Source organism: Malaclemys terrapin, chromosome 1 (assembly GCF_027887155.1).
Source record: "Malaclemys terrapin pileata isolate rMalTer1 chromosome 1, rMalTer1.hap1, whole genome shotgun sequence".
Taxonomy (NCBI): Eukaryota; Metazoa; Chordata; order Testudines; family Emydidae; genus Malaclemys; species Malaclemys terrapin.
The window spans coordinates 106,719,211-106,742,365 of record NC_071505.1 but is presented as its reverse complement, the minus strand read 5'-3'; the positions used below and the strand labels follow the sequence as shown (position 1 = coordinate 106,742,365).

The following is a 23,155-nucleotide window of genomic DNA, read 5'->3' as shown; positions in this document are numbered from 1 at the left end:
TGGATGGAAACTTCTGTTTTCATTGTCTTTGGGGAACATGAAGTTTTTCACTTGCTGTGGCCCATGCAGTACAAGGAAGTCCCTCAGGCTACTGCTCAAGTGGGTCCACAGTCCTGGATCATCTAGACTTAAGGAACTAAACTCAGCAGCAGCTGTTTCTTGCGCCTCCACTACACTCTTCTCTGATCTACACTTTTCTTCAGGAATGTGCATGGTTACATCCATTTCAGATGGAGATATGGATGCTGCAGTAGCTGCCAGGTCACCTGCACTCTGACTAACTGGAAGATCAGGCATCTCCTCACCACTCACATCCTCACTGGGGCCGGAAGGCTCACTGTGAACATTTGTGTCTATGTATCTCAGAAGAGCTCCTTCCTGCTTAGACAGAAAAGCTTCCTTTGCTTGCTTGCTTCTGAATGCTGCCCCAGAGGGGCATTTTCTTCTTTCACTCATGACTGCTGTTCTGTGCCAGCTCTAGTGGCTCTCAACGCTCAATTGAAGGAGACAAATAAGCAGGCTGGTAGCAGGGCCTGAGTGAGAGAAGATATCAGCGTCTTAAGGGCCTAACTGGCTCCTACTACTTCAGTTGACTGCCTGTTCTCCTCAAGTGGGTTCAGGGAAGCAGCAAGAAACAGGAAGCTCCCTGAGAAGCTGGTGTTAAACAGTCCAGGCTCCTGGGGGGGCTAGAGAGGTACATAAGAGGCTCCTCCTCCTCTCTCTCCCTACAGCTCCTGCTGCTTTTTGTTATTCCCTCACCTTTTCTCCTGCCTGCCTGTTATGTCTCTTGGGCCCTCCTTCCTCCAGCACAGCACTCCACCATCTCTGTGCATCTAGAGCAGAGAGCATACATATGCACCAGCAGCAGACACAATTTTCTACACTCTGGGTCCTAGTAGCGCACCCCCCGCCCCTTCTCCTCCCAGTCTAGCAGCTGAGGCGGCCACCTCAGTTCGTCTCATGGTAAGGCCAGCCCTGCGCCCAGCAGGCTATCAATTGCTGGCAGTTCAGCTGATCTCCTGAAAAAGGAAATGTATTTAGAGTGTGGTCAGTGTACTTAAAGGGGTAATGCGCATCTCTCTCACACACTACATAGGGTGTGTCTCTGTCTGCTATGCTGTCTCCCCTCCCTTCATTTGTGCTGCCTTGTAGAGTGTGGCACTATATTAACAATGTGTTAACCCTTGAGGGCTCAGCTGAGTGCTTGTTCATCATTTAGGGTACGTCTACACTACGAGAGTAGTTCGATTTTACTTAAATCGAATTAGTGGAACTGATATTACAAAGTCGAACGTGTATATCCACACTAAGAACAGTAATTCAACTCTGTGAGTCCACACTAACGGGGCAAGCGTTGACATTGGAAGTGGTGCACTGTGGGCAGCTATCCCACAGTTCCTGCAGTCCCCGCTGCCCATTGGAATTCTGGGTCGAGCCCCCAATGCCTGATGGGGAAAAAAAATGTGTCGAGAGTGGTTTTGGGTAACTGTCGTCATTCAACCATCACTCCCGCCCTCCCTCCCTGAAAGCGCCGGCGGGCAATCAGTTTGCGCACTTTTCTGGTGAGTGAAAGCGCGGACGCCATAGCACTGCGAGCATGGAGCCCGCTGCGACCATCGCTGCAGTTATGGCCGTTGTCAACACCTCGCGCCTTATCATCCACCTTTTTCAGAGGCAGATGCTGAAAAATCAGGCGAGGAGGCTACGGCAGCGCGGTCAGGACATTAAGTCTGAGAGTGTCACAGACCTCTCGCAAAGCACGGGACCCCGCCCCATGGACATCATGGTGGCAATGGGTCATGTTGATGCTGTGGAACGGCGATTCTGGGCCCAGGAAACAAGCACGGACTGGTGGGACCGCATAGTGCTGCAGGTCTGGGATGAATCACTGCAAAACTTTCGCATGCGTAAGGGAACTTTCCTGGAACTTTGTGAGTTGCTGTCCCCTGCCCTGAAGTGCAAGGACACCCGGATGCGAGCAGCCCTGACTGTCCAGAAGCGAGTTGCCATAGCCCTCTGGAAGCTTGCAACGCCAGACAACTACCGGTCAGTCGCGAACCACTTTGGCGTGGGCCAATCTACTGTGGGGGTTGCTGTGATGCAAGTAGCCAACGCAATCGTTGAGCTACTGCTCTCAAAGGTAGTGATCCTGGGAAACGTGCAGTCATAGATGGCTTCGCTGCGATGGGATTCCCAAACTGCGGTGGGGCTATAGATGGAACTCACATCCCTATCCTGGGACCGGAGCACCAGGCCAGCCAGTACATTAACAGAAAGGGCTACTTTTCAATGGTGCTGCAAGCACTGGTGGACCACAGGGGACGTTTTACCAACATCTACGTGGGATGGCCGGGCAAGGTTCATGACGCTCGTGTTTTCAGGAACTCTGGTCTGTTTAGACGGCTGCAACAAGGTATTTACTTCCCGGACCACAAAATAACTGTTGGGGATGTGGAGATGCCTACAGTGATCCTCGGGGACCCAGCCTACCCACTAATGCCCTGGCTCATGAAGCCCTATACAGGCGCCCTGGACAGTGAAAAAGAACTCTTCAACTACCGACTGAGCAAGTGCAGAATGGTAGTGGAGTGTGCTTTTGGACGTCTCAAGGGGAGATGGAGAAGCTTACTGACTCGCTCTGATCTCAGTGAAACCAATATCCCCATTGTTATTGCAGCTTGCTGTGTGCTCCACAATCTCTGTGAGAGCAAGGGGGAGACATTTATGGCGGGGTGGGAGGTTGAGGCACATCGCCTGGCTGCTGATTACGCCCAGCCAGACAGCAGGGCGATTAGAAGAGCCCAGCGGGATGCGCTGTGCATCTGGGAGGCTTTGAAAGCTAGGTTCCACAGTGAGCAGGGTAACCTGTGACTATTAAGTTTGTTTAAAGAGAAGCTGAACCTGCCGTTTCTTTACCCACTTAATGTTGACTATCCTCTCCAGTTACATACCCCCTTCACCCCATTGCCCCCCTTCCAACACACCTTTAAAAATAAAATAAATGGAACTTTGTTCATTAACACTGTTTTCTTTATTAAGGATTTCGTGGTAAAGGGTTGAAACTGGGACGCAGACTGTGGTGGAGAGCGGGTGCAGTGATGGAAAGGATGCTTCTACACTCGAGGAATGACAGGCTCCCGCTCCTAGAGCGGTCCGCAGTGGTGGACTGGTTGTTTTAACGGAGCCTGCCACCCTTCCTTTTTGGAACTCTGTTGGGGGGTCTATGTGACTTTGTGGCGGGGGAGGACAGTTACAGATCCCCTGCTGCGAGGCTCTGTCATCCAGGCTAAGGACCGCTGCATAAGATCTGTAACCGCCCTCCCCCGCCACAAACTCACATAGCCCCCCGACACAGAACATGAAAACCACCTCCCAGACTGACCAGGGTGCCTAGTGACTGCAATGTGTGTGTGACCTGCTGCTGAACCTGCCCCTGTGTCCGTACCCTGGTAAAGGTGACTGTCCTCTCCAATTACCAACCCCTTTTCCCCCCTTCAAACACACTCTCCTCTAAAAGAACATGACGGAAACAGTAATGAACAGAAACGTATTTTTTATTAACAACTACACAGTTAGGGGATGACACTGGGACGGGGGCTTGGGTGAGGTGCTTTTGGAGTGAAGGAAAGGACTTATCAAAACTTTGGGAATGAGAACTGTCTGGTACTTGAGCAGTCTGCAGGGGTGGAGTGGCTGTTTTCACGGCCCCTGCCGCCCCTCCTTGGGACTTTTGGGGGGGGGGGGACTTTGTGGCGGGGGAGGGCGGTTAGAGAGAGACTGCAACGGGGCTCTCTTCTCCTGCCTCCGGTCCTGCAGAACATCTACAAGGCGCCGGAGCGTGTCCGTTTGCTCCCTCATTAGTCCAAGGAGCGTTTGAGTTGCCTGCTGGTCTTCCTGCCGCCACCTGTCCTCCCGTTCTCTGTGTGATCGCTGGTATTGCGACATGTTCTCCCTCCACTGGGTCTGCTGTGCCGCCTCGGCTCAGGAGCAGCCCGTAAGTTCGGAGAACATCTCGTCCTGTGTCTTTCTCTGTGAACAGGACCATGCACAGCATCTATCACATGCGCACTCAGGACAAGGTCGAATTTTCGGCCTTCGTATTCAGTGCCTGGGGTCTTGGAGTACAGATCACAGAAGCAGGGCAGGTCAGTGGAATTCGGCTAGCAGGTGGACATGGTAAGCTGTAGACTTTTGGCTGCTGAAAGCTTAATTTATAGCAGTGCCCCTAGCGTTGGCCAGTTCCTGCTGCTGGCAATCTGGCCAGCATGAACTCTGCCCCTGTCCCACCGCCTTCGCGGCTGTCCCCAGGAAAGATCCCTGTATGCTGCCCCTGTCCCGCCTCCACCGCGTGGCTGTAAACCGACGGTTACAGTTATGGAAAGGAACAGGCAATCAGTCCCAATACTAACATTCCCCTAATTTAAAGCAGGTCACTATGAGTGATATCACTCTGATGAGGATCTCGGACACAGAGAAAGACCGCATGCTGCGTGAATGCCAGCAAAAACCGGGGCCGTATGCAGCCATGCTGTGCGAGGCACTGATCCCGGAGTACTTGCTGCTAGCCTGGCGCGGAAAAGTTTCCTACCATGGAGGACGCAATAAGGCCGCTCTCCCCAGGAACTTAATGCAAAGGCTTTCAAATTACCTCCAGGAGAGCTTCATGGAGATGTCCCAGGAGGATTTCTGCTCTATCCCCGGACATATTGACACAATTTTGCAGTAGTTGCACTGGCAAGGACTAAAAAGTAAAGCGCCTAAGGCAAAGTAATCATGAAAAACCCATTGTTAATATTCCATTCCTGTTCTGATCAAAATAAATGTCTACATGTTTAAAACACTTACTGACTGATCCTTCCCCTGATTCAGGGTCAGGGTTAACGCCTTGGGAGGGTTGGTAAGGGATCTCCGTGAGGGTGATTAAGAGATCCTGGCTGTCGGGGAAATCAGCGTTGTATGCGCTGTCGACTGCCTCGTCCTTCTCATCTCCTTCCTCATCTTCCCCGTCCACGAACATCTCAGAGGAAGCGACCGTTGACAATACCCCATCGTCAGAGTCCATGGTCACTGGCGGGGGTAGTGGTTGCGGCCGCACCTAGAATGGAATGCAGTGCCTTGTAGAAACGGCATGTCTGGGGCTGGGATCCAGAGCGTCCGTTTGCCACTTTGGTCTTTTGGTAGCCTTGTCTCAGGTCCTTGATTTTCACGCAGCACTGCGTTGCATCCCGGCTGTATCCTCTCTCCGTCATGGCTTTGGAGATCTTCTCGTAGATCTTCGCATTCCGTTTTTTCGATCGCAGCTCCAAAAGCACGGACTCACCGCCCCACACAGCGATCAGATCCAGGACTTCCCGATCAGTCCATGCTGGGGCCCTCTTTCTATTCTGCGATTGCATGGTCACCTCTGCTGGAGAGCTCTGCATCGGTGCCAGTGCTGCTGAGCTTGCCATGATGTCCAAACAGGAAATGAGATTCAAACTGGCCAGACAGGAAACGGAATTCAAATTTTCCCGGGGCTTTTTCTGTGTGGCTGGTCAGAGCATCTGAGCTCGGACTGCTGTCCAGAGCGCCAACAGAGTGGTGCACTGTGGGATAGCTCCCGGAGCTATTAGCGTCTAATTCCATCCACACCTACCCTAATTCAACATGGCCATGTCAAATTTAGCGCTCCTCCCCTCGTCGGGGAGGAGTACAGAAATCGATTTAAAGAGACTTCTATGTCGAACTAAATAGCTTTGTTGTGTGGACGGGTGCAGGGTTAATTTGATTTAACGCTGCTAAGTTCGACATAACCTCCTAGTGTAGACCAGGCCTTAGCAGTAAGGCATTCCCTGGGAAATATCCCACCCTCTGACTTCACCATCTCAACCAAGCTTAACAATCATCATTGCTGTGTACAGTATGAAATTGTTTGTTTAAAACTTATACTGTGTGTATATATGTGTGTATATATACAATAGTCTTTCGTCTGGTGAAAAAAATTCCCTGGAACCTAACCCCCCTATTTACATTAATTCTTATGGGGAAATTGGATTAACTTAACATAGTTTCGCTTAGTCACATTTTTCAGGAACATAACTACAAGGTTAAGAGAGGAGTTACTGTATTCAAACCCTGCAATCTAATTTTTTCTGTAGCTGAACCAAGTACAAACTTCTTTTTACCTGATTTCTAGGACTGACCTATTCCCGTATCTTGACTGTGCTTCCTCTGTGCAAGTACTGAAGGCCATTTCGTCTTGGGATAGCAGCCATCATTATTATATTAACATTTATATTGTGGTAGTATCTAGAGGACAACCAAACCATGGTTCTATAATCCTTGGCCCCGTACAAACAAAAAAACCTGCCTGCCCCCGTGTTTACTGTTGCTTCTGCCCTTTCAAAGAGTATTTCTAAAGGTATATTAAACACTGAATTAGTAGAACAATTTCATTTTTTTATATATATAGCTCAGAATCTGATTACTTGATCACAGGAAAATATAGGCAGGATGAGATGAGTCCCAGAAAGGAAATTGGATTTCCATTATATTACATTCTGGATTCTGACTTTTCCATCAATCCATGAGAATTTAGATGAAGGAAACAGTGAAAGTGATTTCCTGGTCTATTTTAGAGTTCTTTATTGCCCTCAAGTTTGGTGCTATTTGCTTTCTGATGTGGCTTTGGGCAAAATGACAGTGGTATGACTCCCATTTTGAGGCGTGAAGGGATGTGTTGATTTTGCATAGAAATGATTCTTGAGTGCAAAGCACAACTTTTGCCTCATGCAATATGCAGTAGGGTAAAGGTCTCAGACTCTCCTTGCTATTATGCTTGCTACCAGCACGTGGACATTGACTGACAGACTTGAAGAAAAATAGACTTACATTGACTTCGTGGAGTACTTTGTAGTATCAAGGGCAAATCCTTGGTGTAGGAAAGGTCTGATTAATGATTTGGCTAGAACTGCTCCAGGAACCTCACAGGTAAGGTGCAGGCAATTAGTGATTTATAAAACTGAAATCTGAAATGATGGCATGGACTTTAATGCCAAAGTCCAGACTATCCTAAAGAAAATATAAGAACTAGAATGTCTGGTTTCCTAGTGTTATTGATTTATGTAATACACATAGGAAAATTGGAAAACTTTTTTGTTCAATGTTTATAGAGTGCCTTGCACAATGGAGCCTTGGACCATGTCTGGGGACTCCTAGCTGATACAATAATAAATAACCGAGTTAAGATTTTTATATAGATAATGCAGATGGATGACCTGTGAGAGGTTACAGAGTAGCAGCCGTGTTAGTCTGTATCCGCAAAAAGAAGAACAGGAGTACTTGTGGCACCTTAGAGACTAACAAATTTATTAGAGCATAAGCTTTCGTGGACTACAGCCCGAAGAAGTGGGCTGTAGTCCACGAAAGCTTATGCTCTAATAAATTTGTTAGTCTCTAAGGTGCCACAAGTACTCCTGTTCTTCTTTTTGTGAGAGGTTAGAACATCATGATGTACCCTATCTGGGTTAGAAGTTGCCTACCAATTATCACGTTCAGGTAGAGTGGGGTATAAAAGGGTCTCTGTATCACTGCATCCAGGCTGCTTGCACTATATATTGTGCTCTTTGAGGGCTCCGTATAGCAGAGACCCATCTCGTCTTTGTCTGTTTGGACTCAGAATGACATTTTTCTCATACTACTACTGAATTCACTGTTTTTGCTGCAAGTACGTGACTGACTTTTTGCCAGTAACTGCTTCTTACGCTAAAGCTTTCCCCAGTAGTGGAGAACCAATTAGATTACGATGCATGCTTCTTATACTTTTCCATGTTGCATGGGTTCCGGAAGACAAGAATCCACTTCATAACCATATAATGGGGAACCAAAAGCATAGGCTGGGTTGTTGAACCTTCTAGAAAACAATGCAATAATTGCTACTCTATGAGATGAATGGCTGAATCTGACAAGGGCCTTGGTGGGAAAGAAGGTGCTAAGCTAGGCCACCTGCAGCACTTTGTAGGAGGGGCGCACGCAGTCTCGAGCATACAGCAAAAACCTTTCAACAAGTTTTGTCACTTACGGAGCACATTCAAAAATACTCAGAAGAAACTTCACCAATGATTACTTTCAAGGTTTTGTTGTTCTCCAAGCAATCTAGATCTACATATCTTGGTTACTGCTATGTTGTCCAACAAGTCCAACTCTAATTACAGGCTAGGGCAGGGGGGAGCTTGAAGTTGACTTCAGCATCTAGAAATCCCACTCCTGCTTCTGTCCTGCAATACCCACTTCTGCTCCTGCATTGTTAGCCCGCTCCCACCCACAAAACCATTAGATCCCCAAATCCCCTGAGACAGCTTACCCCATGCTATTAAAAAAAAAAAAAAACACACACTACAGTTGGTTTTTTTAAATATATAAATAAAACTTAGAATTCAAACCATTTTATCACTAAAACAATAAAAAATCTTGCCTAAATCCTGTGAAAATTTTATTATAACAGACATCAAATCTATCCCTTGTTGAAATTTAAGTACTAAAACTTTTATTTAAAAAAAAAAATTGCTTCACACTGCTGAAATTTTATTTGACAAACTGATGAGAGAGTGCAGTAACTAGCAGGAAAACAGTTATTTTTGCCTACCCACTCCCACCCACCACAAAAGTACATTTTACCTGCTCCTTCTATTAAGGCAGCAGGTCCTACAGCAGTCACAGGATCCCAGTCCTGCTTCAGACAGCCCAGCCTACTCCAATGGCTCTCCCTTGGTTGACAAACTACACAAACTCAGCGGAAATAGGTTGGGAATGAAAAGTATTTCGTGGTCACAGAGTTCTGGGTCTTTGCATTACAGCGTCTTGATTTATGTTACATCCTCCCTTTTTCTTATCAATGTTATTAGTAGATGAATTGGAGGGAAGGTACTTTGGTTTGGTTATGGGCATTTGTCATGTGGAATAGCTAGGCTGCTGCTTCTGTGCAGAAGTCTTGTATGGTGTCTGTATCTGAAGAGTCTAATTTAGGCGGTCCAAAAAGTCACTTGTTCTGACAGCTTGCTTATTTGCACTGCAACAACTAGAGGCTCAGGAACTATAAGGCTCAGCCAGTCTGCTTTTATGTTGGATCTCTTATGTAACTTGCCTGATGAAAGCCATATCTGCCCAGGAAAGGATCTCTCTTGTCTTCAAGCTTGAGTTCATTTCACCGTACCAATTTACGTAGGCTGCTCTGTCAGAGTGAAGTCAGCTTGGCCAAGGATTGCTCCTTCTGCAGGAGGACTCTGATAGCTCTCACTTCCAATAGGTTGATGATCAATGGAATGAGAAATTCTAGCCCATGTTCCCTGGGTCACGCTCAGCAGCCTCACAGTGGTTTTCATCAGCATCTTGAGATCCAGACAGATCCACTATTACGTACATGACCTCTGGCTGCCCTTGAGGGAAACTACCTTCATAAATTGGTATTTTTATGTTCTTATGCATATCCTCTTTACACTTGTTCCAGGAAAGTAGCAGTAGGAACCTGTGTAATTTCTCCAGTGGGATAACTCCTATACAAGAGGCTAGAAGGCCCAGGAGTTGCAGGTGGTAAAGCAAGACTAATTAAGCAAATCCAACATCTGATGACATTTCATTCTATCCTGTACCCACACCTCTTCCTCCAATCACCAAAGCCTCCATGAGTTTAGGCTTCTAAACATGTCTGTAACTTGCTGTTCTGCCCATCAGGAAACATTAAGCTTCATCTCTCCACAGCTCACCTTTTTGGATAAAAGTTGATTTGCACTGGTTGAAATGAGAGCCCAGTGTTTAAACTTTCAAATTCTGTTACTATTCAAAAACATGAAAGTCTCAACCTAGAACACAAAGCACGTCTTTTCTGGAGGGGGCAGGGAATAAATGAGTTTTTTATAACCCTGATGGCAAATGAGTAGATTGCCTTCTGGGACGTATTTATTGCATTGAGAATTCTGTTTTGGAGGACTGATTATGGGAATGACGACTGCTCTAGCCCTAAAGGAATTCTGGGGTAGACTAGTTGGAATAATTTGCTCTGAGTTTCTTTACTGTATTCTTCACTCCATGACTCATAGTATGTAACAAACCTCTCAGATTTATTAACACTGTCAAAATTAAAATACAAAATTATCCATCTTCATAAATTTAGCTGCTTTTATTTGAACCAGGTGTATTAGGTAGAATCTCTCACTGTGAGAAGAATGAGACAAACAGTACGCTCTTGTTGTGCTGTTCTTGAGATGTGCAATATACACAATATAGAAAGGACAAGGTAAGATAGCGGCTTTGGGAAATTTAGTGTGAAGGTGTATCTTTGAATTAGGTATTTCCTTTTGTCACAATGTCAGCCATTTTATAATATAGAAGTTTTTCTTTCCAATCCTAAGTAGTGACACTCCATTCTTGAGGATATGTTGCCCAATAACAAGAACAGTTTCAGGATTAGTTACTTGAATGTAGTTTATAGAGACTCCACCATCTGTAATCTTCCGGTACCTTGAAACAAAAGTAGTAATTGCAAGATGAAACTGATTGATTGTTGCTAACTCTCAAACATTCAGTTTAGAAAAAAGTTACTGTATTAATTTTGGTGTAGGAGACTGGACAACTTGGGCAGTTCATACTGGAATATGAAGCCAGTTGCCTCTAGGTCACTTATTCAAGTTTCATTTCAGGTCAACACTAACTGGTATCAGTCATGTTCCTAAAGGACACACCCATCCCCCACTCTGGCGATATGATGCCTTTGTTGAGAGGTGAGGTAAAAGAGGAAACTGACTCCACTGCGGTCTTTATATATATATATATACACACACACACACACAACTATACGTATAAAATGATGGGGTCTAAATTAGCTATTACCACTCAGGAAAGATCTCTGAATAGTGGATAGTTGTCTGAAACATCCGGTCAATGTGCAGCACCAGTCAAAAAAGCTAACAGGATGTTGAGAATCATTAGGAATGGATAGATAGCAAGACAAAGTATCATATTGCCTCTATATAAATCTATGGTATGCCCACATCTTGAATACTGCATGCAGACCTGGGGGCCTCATCTCAAAAAGATATATTGAAATTGAAAAAGGTATAGAAAAGGGCAACAAAAATTATTAGGGGTTTGGAATGGCTTCCATATGAGGGGGATTAATAAGACTGGGACTTTTCAGCTTGGAAAAGATGACTATGGGGAATATAAATCATGACAGGTATGGAAAAAACTAAATAGGGAAGTGCTATTTACTCCTCATAACACGAACTAGGCTAGGGATCAAATGAAATTAATAGGCAGCATGTGTAAAACAAACAAATGGAAGTATTTCTTCATACAACACACAGTCAACCTTTGGAACACCTTGCCAGAAGATGTTGGTAAGGCCAAGACTATACCAGGGTTCAAAAAAGAACTAGATACATTCATGGAGGATAGGTCCATCAATGGCTATTAGCCAGGACGGGCAGCGCTGGTTTCCCTCTGTTTGTCTAGCCTTTGTTTCTCAGAAGCTGGGAATGGGCAAGAAGAGATGGGTCACTTGATGACTACCTGTTCTGTTTATTCCCTCTGAAGCACCTGACATTGGTCACTGTTGGAAAACAGGATACTGGGCTAGATGGACCACTGGTTCAACCCAGTATGGCCTTTCTTATGTACCCTTCATTATTCATGGCTCTTAATTTGGTGCATTGCACCAGCAATAAATTCACTTCTCAATATTTTGCTCTAGCCAATCAATACTCTTGATGGCTTTTTTACTTTTTAGTGCATTTGGAATTCATGTGTCATTCCTTTAGAACTTTATGTACTGGTGCACAGTAAAAGCATACCAGACTTAGTTACTTAATGAAATTTAGCAGATAGCAACATTCTACAACTTGGATCAATAGTGTGTGAAGATATTTTAGCAACACAGTTCAGACCTATTGAATTACTTCACTTTAACTTATAAATCAAGCATAGGTGTAGAAGTTGTTCAACACACTAGATTTTCTCCCACCTCAGTTTATAGTATTGGTAGGCAGATCATCAATGCCTCACTAATTGATTTCTCAGATGGATGACTACTAGTTGTTTTGATATAACTGAGGACTGAACAAAGCAGACCTTCTGTTTGAAGTGAATTGCTGGAAGTGTACAACTGTAGCTCATATAACAAAGAGGTATTAAAGAATACAAATGGAACATACCCACTAGGTCCATCTGGAATGGCATTTGCTTTGTGACACAGGTCAAGTACACTCATTCCAGGTTCAAGCATCAATTCAGCAAATGGAGCTTCTCTGAAGAGTTCCTGTAATTCTTGGTCAGACATAGCCTCCAGTGCCTCCACACTGCTGTAATACAGTGCTTTTGTACATCTAAAAAATAAAAATATGGTTAACCAAATAGGGTTCTCCTGTTTTATGTTTTTCTCCCCAAACTCATCTTTTTACCATAGTAGCCTACCTTCCTGCATAAAATAATAATAAAAAAAACCTAAACTGAAACCCATCAAACCTTGTCATTCCCACTCAAGTATAACAGTGTCTGCAGAATTACATGACAGATACCTCTCCATTTTGTTGCCCTCCCTTCCCCCACTCAACTGTTCATGAATAAGGCTACGATTTAATCACGGGTATTTTTAGTAAAAGTCATGGACAGGCAAGAAACAAAAAAGTCACGGCCCATACCATAAATACCCCAATTGAATCTTGGGGGGGGGGGGGGAGAGAGAGAGAGAGAGAGAGAGAGAGTCTGGAGGACCTGTGGCACCAGCTGGCAGGGGAGCGCCCTGGTGGGCCAGCTGCTGCTCCAGCTGCCTGGGGCCAGCTGCTGGGAGCCATGAAGCTGTGGCGGCTCCCGCCGCCCCCAGGGCCAGCCACATCAGCCGCTGTTTGGGCGGTCCCTGGGGCCAGCTGCCTGGAGATACCAGAGCAGTGGCCAATGTGGCTGGCCCCGGGCCGCTCCAGCAGTGGCTGGTGCAGCTGGCTGCAGAGCCGCTCTAGCAGTGGCCAGTGTGGCTGACCCCAGGGCCAGCTGCTCAGGTGGCCCTGGGGTCAGCCACACTGGCCGCTGCAGAAGTCACAGGGTTGCAGGAAGTCACGGAATCCGTGACTTCTGTGACCTCCGTGATAGACACAGAGCCCTATTCATGAACTAGTCACATAGTATCTCCCCTCCCTCTGGTCACTCCTCCTAAATAAGCCTGAAATTGGACAGATTAATTAGTCAAATTTTACCTTTTAGCAGATTCCAGACCTTCTTTTCCATGAACAAGCTTAGTTACTTCTGCAGCAAGTCGTTTTTGAGGTCCCCGCTTTTCAGGTTCTTTAGCATGCATTTCCATCATGTGCTCAATCTCCGGAAGAGGAATGAAAGTGAAGAGTTTCAGGTACCTAAGGGCAGGGAGGGAATTATTTGATCTCTACATTGGTCTGTATATTAGACTTCCTTTCTCTCTGCCATGCAAACTTAATTCCCTGTGTTAAAATGATGTAATTTTAAAATATCCAGATTTTAGATATTCTTTTTCAAACCTTTATTTCTGTTTGCAAAGTTAGGACTAACCATGAAGTGCTAATGTCATGTACATTTAGTCATCTGATGTATGTTATTTAACCAATAAAGACTCATTTTCAAAAGAATAACTGGCATGATGATAGTGGAAATTCATCTTACTGCATGATCTCATACTGTATCTGTCTGTATAAAACATAAGCACATTTTCAGTGCTGCTGTTATATAGTTTTCTGGAGCAAATTTTGTGAAAAGTGAGGTTTAAGAAGAACTACTTGCCTTTCAACCGTGCTATCTGGCTGTCTAACAAAAAACTGATACAGTTCAAATGGAGAGGTCTTATCTCTGTTTAGCCAAACTGCATTACCAGCAGATTTTCCCAATTTATCTCCAGTGGTACTGGTAATAAGAGGCACGGTGATTCCAAACACATCGTCTCCCGTCACTCTGTGGGGAAAGAATCACAATGCATTAAGATCACATTGCTTGGTAAGCTTAAATGTAACTTGTACTTGGAACTACTGGTTCTTCTGAGCTGCTTCTAAGCCTTTCACAAAGTAATTAGATGATACTAAAATACATTTTTAAAAAGTGTCTTGTGAACTCATTGCCACTAAATGTTTGAGGCAACAATATTGGTGGGATACAAAATAAGCTACAATTGTATATGTAATAATGAGACTATCCACTTAGGTTTTTAAAAAATTAGAAGTGATTTATAAACCTCAAGTTTCAGGGTATAAGACAACTAGCAGCTAATAAGAGGTTAGGAAGAAACTTTCTCTGTTGGCAGGTTATTCCATAACAGGGTTTTTGGCAGGTTCTTCTGAAGCATCTGGTTCAGAATACTGCATTAAGATGCACCGAATGTCAATTTTGATGTATAATGTCTTGTAGATGTTATTCTATGTTCAACATAACTTGCACAATAACTTTGAATGTGGTCTAGCTTTTTGAGAAGTGCTTAATTTCCATGTCAACTACCAAGAAAGGCTAGACCAAGCACTCTGTCTCCATTTCACTTATTAGTACAGCAGCAACACCCCACCACCATTGGTATCTGCAGTTGTTCCTTAAAAGCATTTTTCAGCAGCCTTTTCTCCTCTACTTCCACTTATCTATTGCAATGGATGCTGCTATAAATCTCACGAACAATCTTATACCTTGGAAACAGTCAGAAATGTTTAGAGGCATCTTCTTTTAACAGGCTAGTTGTTGCCATGATGCAGATAGCAATTACTGAACGTAAGTGCCTCCTGGTCTTTTATTATGGATTGTAACTTTTAAAAAAAAAAAAGTCTGAGCAAGCATTTCAATGCTGCTCCCTCAAAGTCGCTATACCTCAGGCAACCTGACAATGGAGGATTGTACTGTCACCTAGGCACCCAAGAGCTGTGTCTACTTATATATTAGAGATATGAAAAAACAGGGCTTTGGAGCGGAGCCCAGAGCTGGAGTGTGGAGCAGCTCCAGAGCAATGGAGCTGAAGGTTTTTGCCTGGAGCTGGAGTGGAGCCGAAGCACAGCTCCAAAGCCCTGTGTAAAAAAAATTTCATTTGGTGGAAAACTTGTTGAAATTTTGGAAAATATTGACCACTTTAGCGTTACAATTTTATCGAGTTTCATATCGGATACACCCTGATCTACCCAGATACAATGCGACCGGATATAATGCAGTAAAGCAGTGCTCTGGGGGAGGGGGGGCGGCTGCGCACTCTGGCAGATCAAAGTTCGATATAACGCGGTTTCACCTATAACACGGTAAGATTTTTTGGCTCCTGAGGACAGCGTTATATCAGGGTAGAGGTGTATTTTATTTAAAGCCCCAGATGCTGGAGACAAATGAGCGTGAGACTCTCGGCTTTCATTTAAAAAATAATAAAAAATTTCTAGCCCTCCTGGTTACAAGGAAAAACTTGAAAGCGTGACCCGTGTGTTCCTAAAGGCTGAAAAATCAGCAGACAAATAATACCCACTGTCTTTTTTTTTTTTAATTTAAGCCAATATTAACTATTTGAGGCCTGACTCATTTTTGAATACTTGAACTTGGCCATCCTGAGTTCCTTGCATTACTTGAGAAACAATAAAGGAAAAAGTTTGACTCCTTCAGTGTTTTAATATCACCCTCATCACTGGCATACTTGTGGATTAGCATGTGTGAAGCAACAGGCTTGAACCTGGCATAGTCACCTCCTTGCTTTTAAGAGGGCAGGTCCCAACCTGCTAGGTGCCTCAGGCCACTCAGCACAAGATGACACCTAGCAGGCTAGGACCCATCATCTCTCAGGGACTTCCAGTGCCCAGACCTATGAGAGGAAGCAGTCAGCCATGCTTCTGCAGCCCCTGGCAATTTGGGATATGTGGTCTCTCTGAGGCTGCCCATCTCTGTGAGAGATGAAGTGTGAGGCCATGGTGATGCAGCTCATGTTGACATCTATCAAGGGCTACCCAGCCCAATGAGATGAAGTGGTTGGCCATACTACTGTAGCCCATGATGGCACCTGGCAGGCTGGGCTATCATCTCTCAGGCAGCCATCCCTATGAGAAATGAAGCTGATGGCTATGGTGGTGCAGCTCTTGCTGGCACCTCAGGGGTTGCCAATCCTGATGAGATGAAGCATCTCTCAGGGGCTGCCCATCCGTATGACAGATTAAGCCAGAGCCCACTGGTGCAGCCCGGTTGCCCCCTTGTCCTGCTGCCCGTACTTGGTGACAAGCTCATATCCGGACATGATGTTGCCCATCTGGTCGGCTCCCCCGAGCTGGATGCGACAGCCGTGGTGTCGGTGCAGGTGCAGGAAGTCGTAGGCCTGCAGGGCCGGGTAGAGGAACTCAGCCAGGCTCATGCCCTCGGCGCTGCGGAGCCGAGCCTGGCAGCTCTGCCTGCTGAGCAGGGTGCCCATGCGCAGGCGCCCCCCGACCCCGCAGAGGAAGCCCACCACCGGCTCGCGCCCCAGCCACCACGCGTTGTCCTGCAGCATCACCTCGCCCAACCGCGCGCCGCCCGCCGCGGGCCAGAACACCAGGCGGTGGTTGTCGAAGAGCCTCCGCAGCCCCTCGCGCAGGCCTAGCGCGTGTTCCCGCGCGAGCTCCTCCGACAGCGGCTCGCGCTCCTTAGTGCGGCCGCTCGGGTCGCCCAGGCGGGCGGTGGCCCCGCCTACCAGGGCGATGACGTTGTGCCCCGCGCGCTGAAAGTGCAGCAGGCCCATAACGGTCAGCAGGTGGCCGACGTGCAGCGAGTCGGCCGTGGCGTCGAAGCCACAGTAAACGGTCTGCGGGGGCTGGCCCGGCTCCAGCAGGGCGGGCAGCCCTTCCTCCGCGCTCTGCGCCGGGAACACCTCCTGGAACAGGCCCCGCTCGCACTGCGCCGCCAGCAGCCCCTTGGCGCCCGGAGCCCGCTGCGGCTGGTGATGGATCCGCCGGGAGAGGCCCCCGCAAAGACCCGCGACACGGCGGCACCCGACTCGCATGATCATGGGCGCCGCCATCTTGGCTGGGAAGGGCGGCGCGAGGGACGCTGGGATAAGAGGCTTAGTAGGGGTGGGCTCCTCCCGGATTGTCGCGGGAACAGGCACAGCCGAGGGGCCGGGTTCCCTAGGCCCCGCCCCTTCTGCCCTGTGGGGAGCCTGGCCTCTGCGTAAGAGAAGCGTACAGCAGCCCCCGCCCCGTCCCCCTCCCCGTATTCAGCGTCCCGCCGTTCCTCGCCCCGCCCCCACTGAAACCAGGGTTCTGCGCGGGGAAAGTGGCGCGCGCACGCTGCCCTCGAGCCAGAAAAAAATTCCCTTGTCAAAGAATGAGTCCGTGCGCCAGCTGGGGTCTGCAACGCCTCCTGGCCTCCTGGCGTGATCAACTCAACCCTTGTGGCCATCAGGCCCGCACAAAGGGCTCCTCTTTTCAGGACTACCCTGTTTCCCCGAAAATAAGACATCTTCCGAAAATAAGGCCTACTTACAGTTTTGCCTCTCGTTGTAATATAAGGCATCCCCCCGATAATAAGACCTCCCCGATAATAAGGCATCCACCGATAATAAGGCATTTTTCATTTCTGAAAAATAAGACATCCCCTGAAAATAAGACCTAGCGCATCTTTGGGAGCAAAAATTAATATAAGACACTGTCTTATTTTCGGGGAAACAGGGTAGCTCCCTGGGCAATGTCATTCCTCAAGCCCCAGTTGTTGTTAGTTACATACGTTAAAATGACTGTCGTTTTAAACACTTACCTTCCCCCCCCCCCCCCCCCCCCCCCGCGTGCTTCTTGGTCTTAACATTTGGGTTCAATGACACCACAATCTGATTTGGCTGCCGTTATTGGGGAACAAGTTCTGGCTGAACCTTCCCAAGATGAAGAACAGGAGTACTTGTGGCACCTTAGAGACTAACAAATTTATTAGTGTGGTGACGACGCAGGAAAGGAAACAGAACGCCAGGTCTGTGGTAGCCGAAAAGCCCCTCTACCTCCAGGAACTTTTCCTGGGGCTTTTATTCTTTACACTTCCCTGCTTACAACGCTTCTCACTGATACAAATCTTGCGCATAGAAAAGCCAGGCAGTATACATGCACATAAGATAACAAACCCCTCTCTTGAGCGCGTGAACACCAGCTGCGAGGGTACAATCAAATCAGCCAAATAAGTTTCCCAAACACAAACGCAGGATTGAAGGTCACTCCTGCCTCGTAGCCATGGGAGCAGTTTGCCGTGCCCATGGGCTGGCGATTCGGGAGCTATGCGTCCCTACAATTAGAGCATAAGCTTTCGTGAACTACAGCCCACTTAGCTTATGCTCTAATAAATTTGTTAGTCTCTAAGGTGCCACAAGTACTCCTGTTCTTCTTTTTGCGGATACAGACTAACACGGCTGCTAGTATGAAACTTCCCAAGATGAGACTCTCTACTCCGGATAGAAGAAGAGAAACTAGAGGTTTTTTTTTTTTTTCCACTGGACCATATGTAACCAAAATGGCATGGATCTGGTTCAGCAAAGCACTTAAGCATGTGCTTAGTTTAACATTTGTGAGTGACTTCATTGAAGTGATTAAAATTAAGTACTTAGCTAAATTGATGCCTAGAAAAGGGCAGAGGGGTTGCAGACTCTGTCTCTATAAGTACCTTGAGTGGCAGGTGAAATTCTTTACCAACATAAAACGATACATTTGAGCAGGGCCGGCTTTAGGAAGTGCGGGGCCCGATTCGAACAGTTTCGACAGGGCCCCGACAGGGATGACTTAAAAAAAAAAACACGTTAAAAAAAAACACGTGGGGCTTGTACTCACCAGGCCGCGCTCCTAGTCTTTGGCGGCGGGTCCTTCACTCACTCCGGGTCTTCGGCGGCACTGAAGGACCCGCCGCCAAAGACCCAGAGCGAGTGAAGGACCCACTGCCAAAGACCTGGAGCGCCGCCGGGTGAGTAAAAATTTAAAAGGTGCCTCTAGCCAGGGAAGGGATTCTCTGCCACTTGCCCCCCACTCTGGGCGACCCTGCCACTGTGCGCGGGGCCCTCTTAAGCGCGGGGCCCGATTTGGGGGAATTGGTGGAATTGGCCTAAAGCCGGCCCTGCATTTGAGGTACTGGGGCATGATGACCTGTTGTTAAAGAGTTATATTTTGTGACTATCAGTTGAAAAGGAAATATGGAAAGACTCTGTGTACTAATATAAAATATAACAGTGCTAAAAATGTTGCAATTTTATGTACCAAATGATTTTTGTTATACAGCAAACTAATAAAGCAAAAGCAATTAGATGTAATTTGTGGCCTTGGGATGCCTCGTGAATCCTTTCCAATATGTCATTGTGTAAAAGACTGTGGAACTGCAATACAATTTCCATAGGAAATCAAACCTTCAGCTTTAGGGAGTTCATTTTTTGTCACCTCTATTCCTGAATTAATTTTAAATGTAATAGGATTTCACTAACAGTCCAAACCTATTTGGCGTGCCATCTTTGGATACACAATCCCATGAAATAGGCTTAAATTATCCCTGCTTCGGTTATCTTCCCGATTCCTTTGCTTTTTTTTTTAGACATGCTCCAAATACCCCTTTCTTTACATTCCCTGCACATTTCCACTGGTTCCACTCCATTTCATCTGTCATGTGTTCTCTCTTTCTACACCTACCACATTTCTGCCCAGGAACTCAGGTATTTTAGTAATGGTTCTTCCCTTTTTTCCATTGGAATTATTTCTTTGCTTCTTGCACCATGCTGTCACACGCCACTTTCTTGCTAGGTGACTCGCACTTATTTCACTCAGGTATCTGTGATTTTTACACCACTTGTCAGCTCAGACATTAACGATAACATATTGTAGTGAAAGTTCCTTGTTAAAATTCAAACTTTTAATTGGTCTCTTAGATATTCTTTCCTATGGATACCACAGTCACAATACTCTATTTGTATATATAAGGTCCTTAAAACAGGCTTCCATGCCTTCTCTGAGCGTTGGCATCTCTTTGGTAAAAGCAATTCCATTCATATATTACATATGTGGAATGGAATGCTTATCAGACTTTTAAAGAATGTAATTATTCTTAATCTCTTTTCTGAGTGAAGGCAAAGGATTTATAATTTTTTTTGTCTGCACTACCAGTTACATGAATTAATGAACTGAACTGCACTTTGCTATGCTCTATGGTAAGCTTTATGGCAGGTCTGAATCAGGTAACATACTCCATCCCCTCAAGTCATTCTTTGGGCTTATCAAACTGAACATTTTATTGAAGGCTGAATTTTGGTATTGACTTTTCTTTTTCCTTATGCTGGTTAGGGCTTGTTAACATTTTTCAAAAGTTTGAAATTTCAATAAACATTTTTTCACAAACAAATTTGAATTGGTTTTTCAAAATATTTCCCCAGTTTTTTGCCTAGTTCTATTGCTGGTTTAAAATAAGGCAACTTGTGATAACACGTTTTCACAATGAAAAAGAATAACACAATGAGTCACTGTGTTCTAACACTGAACAAGGAAGTTAATTAGAATAGGAAAAACAGTATTATTCCTAAAGCTACCTTGTCTCTGCTTCAGTGTAGAACTTCTTTTTTCATTCTTCCTCTTGGCAACTTCCTGCTACAGTTTTAAAGAACTAATGTACCTATCCTTATGATGAAGATAGTGCAGACCTTTTAGGAATAATACCACACACTTGCTCCTGGTGCAAGTTGGTGTTTTCCTTAAGCAATGCTCTTCAGATATAATTTTAATGTATAATACATTTTTTGTCAGAGAGGATTTCTCAGTAGTCAGATGGGGACTGAAGTTCAGAGGCAGTCAAGAAAAACATCCCAATTATATCTTCAATTTGATGGTGGGATTTTAACAGGGGGCCCCTGCCAGCCTTAAAAGCCCTCTCCAGCAGGGGCGGCAGGTTTGTATAATTTTTGGTGGTGCCCAGAATAGGTCCAAGTCCTGCCCCGCCCCCACCTGCCTAAGGCTCTGGGAGGGAGTTTGGGTGCTGGGTGTGGGCTCTGGGAGGGGGTTTGGGTGCTGGGTGCGGGCTCTGGGGTGGGGCAGGGGGTTAGGATGCAGGAGGGATGTGGGCTCTGAGAGGGAGTTTGAGTGCAGGAGGGGGTTTGGGGTGCAGGCTCTGGGAGAGAGTTTGGGTGCGGGCTCTGGAAAGGAGTGGGTGCTGGGTATGGGCTGTGGGCTGGGACAGAGGGTTGGGGTACAGGAGAGGGTGCGGGAGGGGGGTTGGGGTTCTGGGTGCAGGAGGGGGTTTGGGTGCAGGCTCTGGGCTGGCAAGGAGGGTTGGGTTGCGGGAGGGTGTGCAGGGCATGGGGGTAGGCCCGGGATGAGGAGTTTGGGGTGTAGCAGGCAGGCTGCCCTGGGGCTGGGGGCCAGTGAGGAGGACTCCCCCCAGCCCTCTCCCCACCAGCAGCAGCTAGCTCCAGGGCAGGGGGGCCCCCTGTGGCCCCCTGGCACGACACTCACCCAGGCTGCCCCAGGCTGCTGCTCAGGAGGTCCAGCCAGGAGTCGCCTGCTTGGGGGTAGGAGGGTGGAGGCTGCCATGCGCCTCCTCCCAACCTTCCTCTGCAGGCACAGCACCGCCGCCTCAGCCTGCCCCCTGCGCCGCTTCCTTGTAGCCGGCTGTGGCAGCAGCCGGCATGGCAGCGCAGCGAGGAGCTTCAGGGGGCAGCCGCCCACTGCCCAGGGCAGGCAGGGATGCCCAGGGGAGGCGGGCGGGGACGGCAGGCAGGGCTGGGGGAGAGACCTGGCCCCGAACATTGGTGGAGCCGGGTCCCCTGGGCCCTGAATTTGCTGGAGCCTGGGCACCACGGACCCGTACGATTCGCTGCCCCTGCTCTCCATACATCACTCCATAATCAGAAGCCAGGAGTTATTCACTTGCAAATTAACATTAAAAAGGGGGAACATATTTTTTTTTGCTAGAGATGGGCAAAGTACAAAATAAAGCGCCCTCTTGTTCATCATTTCAAAGGGCATTTTTGGAGCTGATCTTCATACCCTACACTAGTCTGGTCAATTTCCATTATTTCAGAGAATTAATCTTGTTTAATAAACACTGTGTATTTTAAATAGTACACACAGCAATATGAAACCGGATTGAGCTATTACAACGTCAACAGGAAATAGCTTGTGATCACGACAGACAAATGAACTGAAAGTAGCTTTTTAGTTTCACTTCTGCTCTTTAAAAGCCTTTTAAATCTCTGTGAAGCAAATGCTCTTGGTAATAGAGAAACAGGTAAGAAAAGCATACATTTACTCTGTGATATTAAATGGCTTTTTATTTAGGTGTTTAGAATACACAAAGTACAGTTTCTTTCAGTCACCAATAGTAAACAATTCCTTAAAAGAAAAGTAGAAATTGGACTTAATAACACAGAAGAAAATGGAGAGGACACACCAAAATGATGATGCAATATTTACTGAATGTGACTCTAGTACTCTGTGAGAAGTTGAAATATTAATGTTATTGTTCTCCTACAAATAACTAGATAATATGTTTGAATTAATCTAATTACAAAAAAGGGCTCAATTCTCTTATTTTTATGAAGGTTTACTTTGCTGGCAAACAGTATGAGGCTGTGATATTACATATCAAAATTTCCTGTTCATGTACCTTTCATTCATATGGAGGAAAAGGGTTTATTATACGGTTTTAAAATACATTTGTAAGCACAATGAAATTATATTTTTTCATATATATATGATTTTGATTCTGGATGTAATGATATAATCTTTCTTTACCACAGTGATATCAGATGAAAGGAAGAGGAAGGAAAGAAGAAATTCTTAAATATTTTCCAAAGGAAGAGACTCTTTACAATCAGACATGGAACGGGGTTTGTATTTCTTTTGTCTTACATTTTGAGGTGACTAATAGAAGAAACTGGTGCCCAGTTAAAAATATTTACACGTTTGACAATTGGACTCTTCCTGGTAGATCTGATGTGCAGATCCCAGCTGCTTATGGACATGCAGGAAATTTGTGGCAGCCCAGGTCTATTATTATTTATTTATTCCTTGTTTGTATTGTGGTAGCACCTACGGGCTCCAATCATAGATCAGGATCACAACAACTTCTTTCTGCCCACTTGTGGATGGTGACTATAGAGAAAATAATAGTAGGGATGTACAACATCATGGGAAGGGACCCACAGGTCACAGGCCTACATGGTTCTTAGTAGAAGACTGGTGCC

At 46.1% G+C, this 23,155-nt stretch overlaps 2 protein-coding genes across 2 annotated transcripts in view; one reads left to right on the top strand and one right to left on the bottom strand.

The window, feature by feature from the left end:
• Positions 1-8,545: 8,545 nt before the first annotated feature.
• YARS2 (tyrosyl-tRNA synthetase 2) lies at positions 8,546-17,012 on the bottom strand. The gene is made up of 5 exons (XM_054034346.1): positions 16,203-17,012; positions 13,777-13,944; positions 13,221-13,376; positions 12,186-12,356; positions 8,546-10,494 (listed from the first exon to the last, which is right to left on the bottom strand). Exons 1-5 carry the CDS (start codon positions 16,982-16,984, stop codon positions 10,335-10,337), a joined length of 1,437 nt encoding a protein of 478 aa, XP_053890321.1. The 5' UTR covers positions 16,985-17,012; the 3' UTR covers positions 8,546-10,334.
• Positions 17,013-22,111: 5,099 nt separating this feature from the next.
• LOC128840391 (uncharacterized) overlaps positions 22,112-23,155 on the top strand; it is a 61,883-nt gene continuing 60,839 nt past the window's right edge. The window contains exons 1-2 of the mRNA XM_054034295.1: positions 22,112-22,197; positions 22,709-22,798. Of these exons, the coding sequence (XP_053890270.1) occupies positions 22,789-22,798 (10 nt within the window). The 5' untranslated portion in view covers positions 22,112-22,197; positions 22,709-22,788. The remainder of the gene's footprint in view (positions 22,198-22,708; positions 22,799-23,155) is intronic.

Bases quoted from the DNA above. Each gene is read 5' to 3' on its own strand.
- YARS2 (XM_054034346.1), bottom strand. From the start codon at position 16,984: ATGGCGGCGCCCATGATCATGCGAGTCGGGTGCCGCCGTGTCGCGGGT. The intron at 13,377-13,776 runs GCAAGTAGTTCT...CCCTGCCCTTAG, and splicing joins CCAGATAGCACGGTTGAAAG to GTACCTGAAACTCTTCACTT. The intron at 10,495-12,185 runs GTATGTTCCATT...TTTTGTTTCAAG, and splicing joins ATTCCAGATGGACCTAGTGG to GTACCGGAAGATTACAGATG.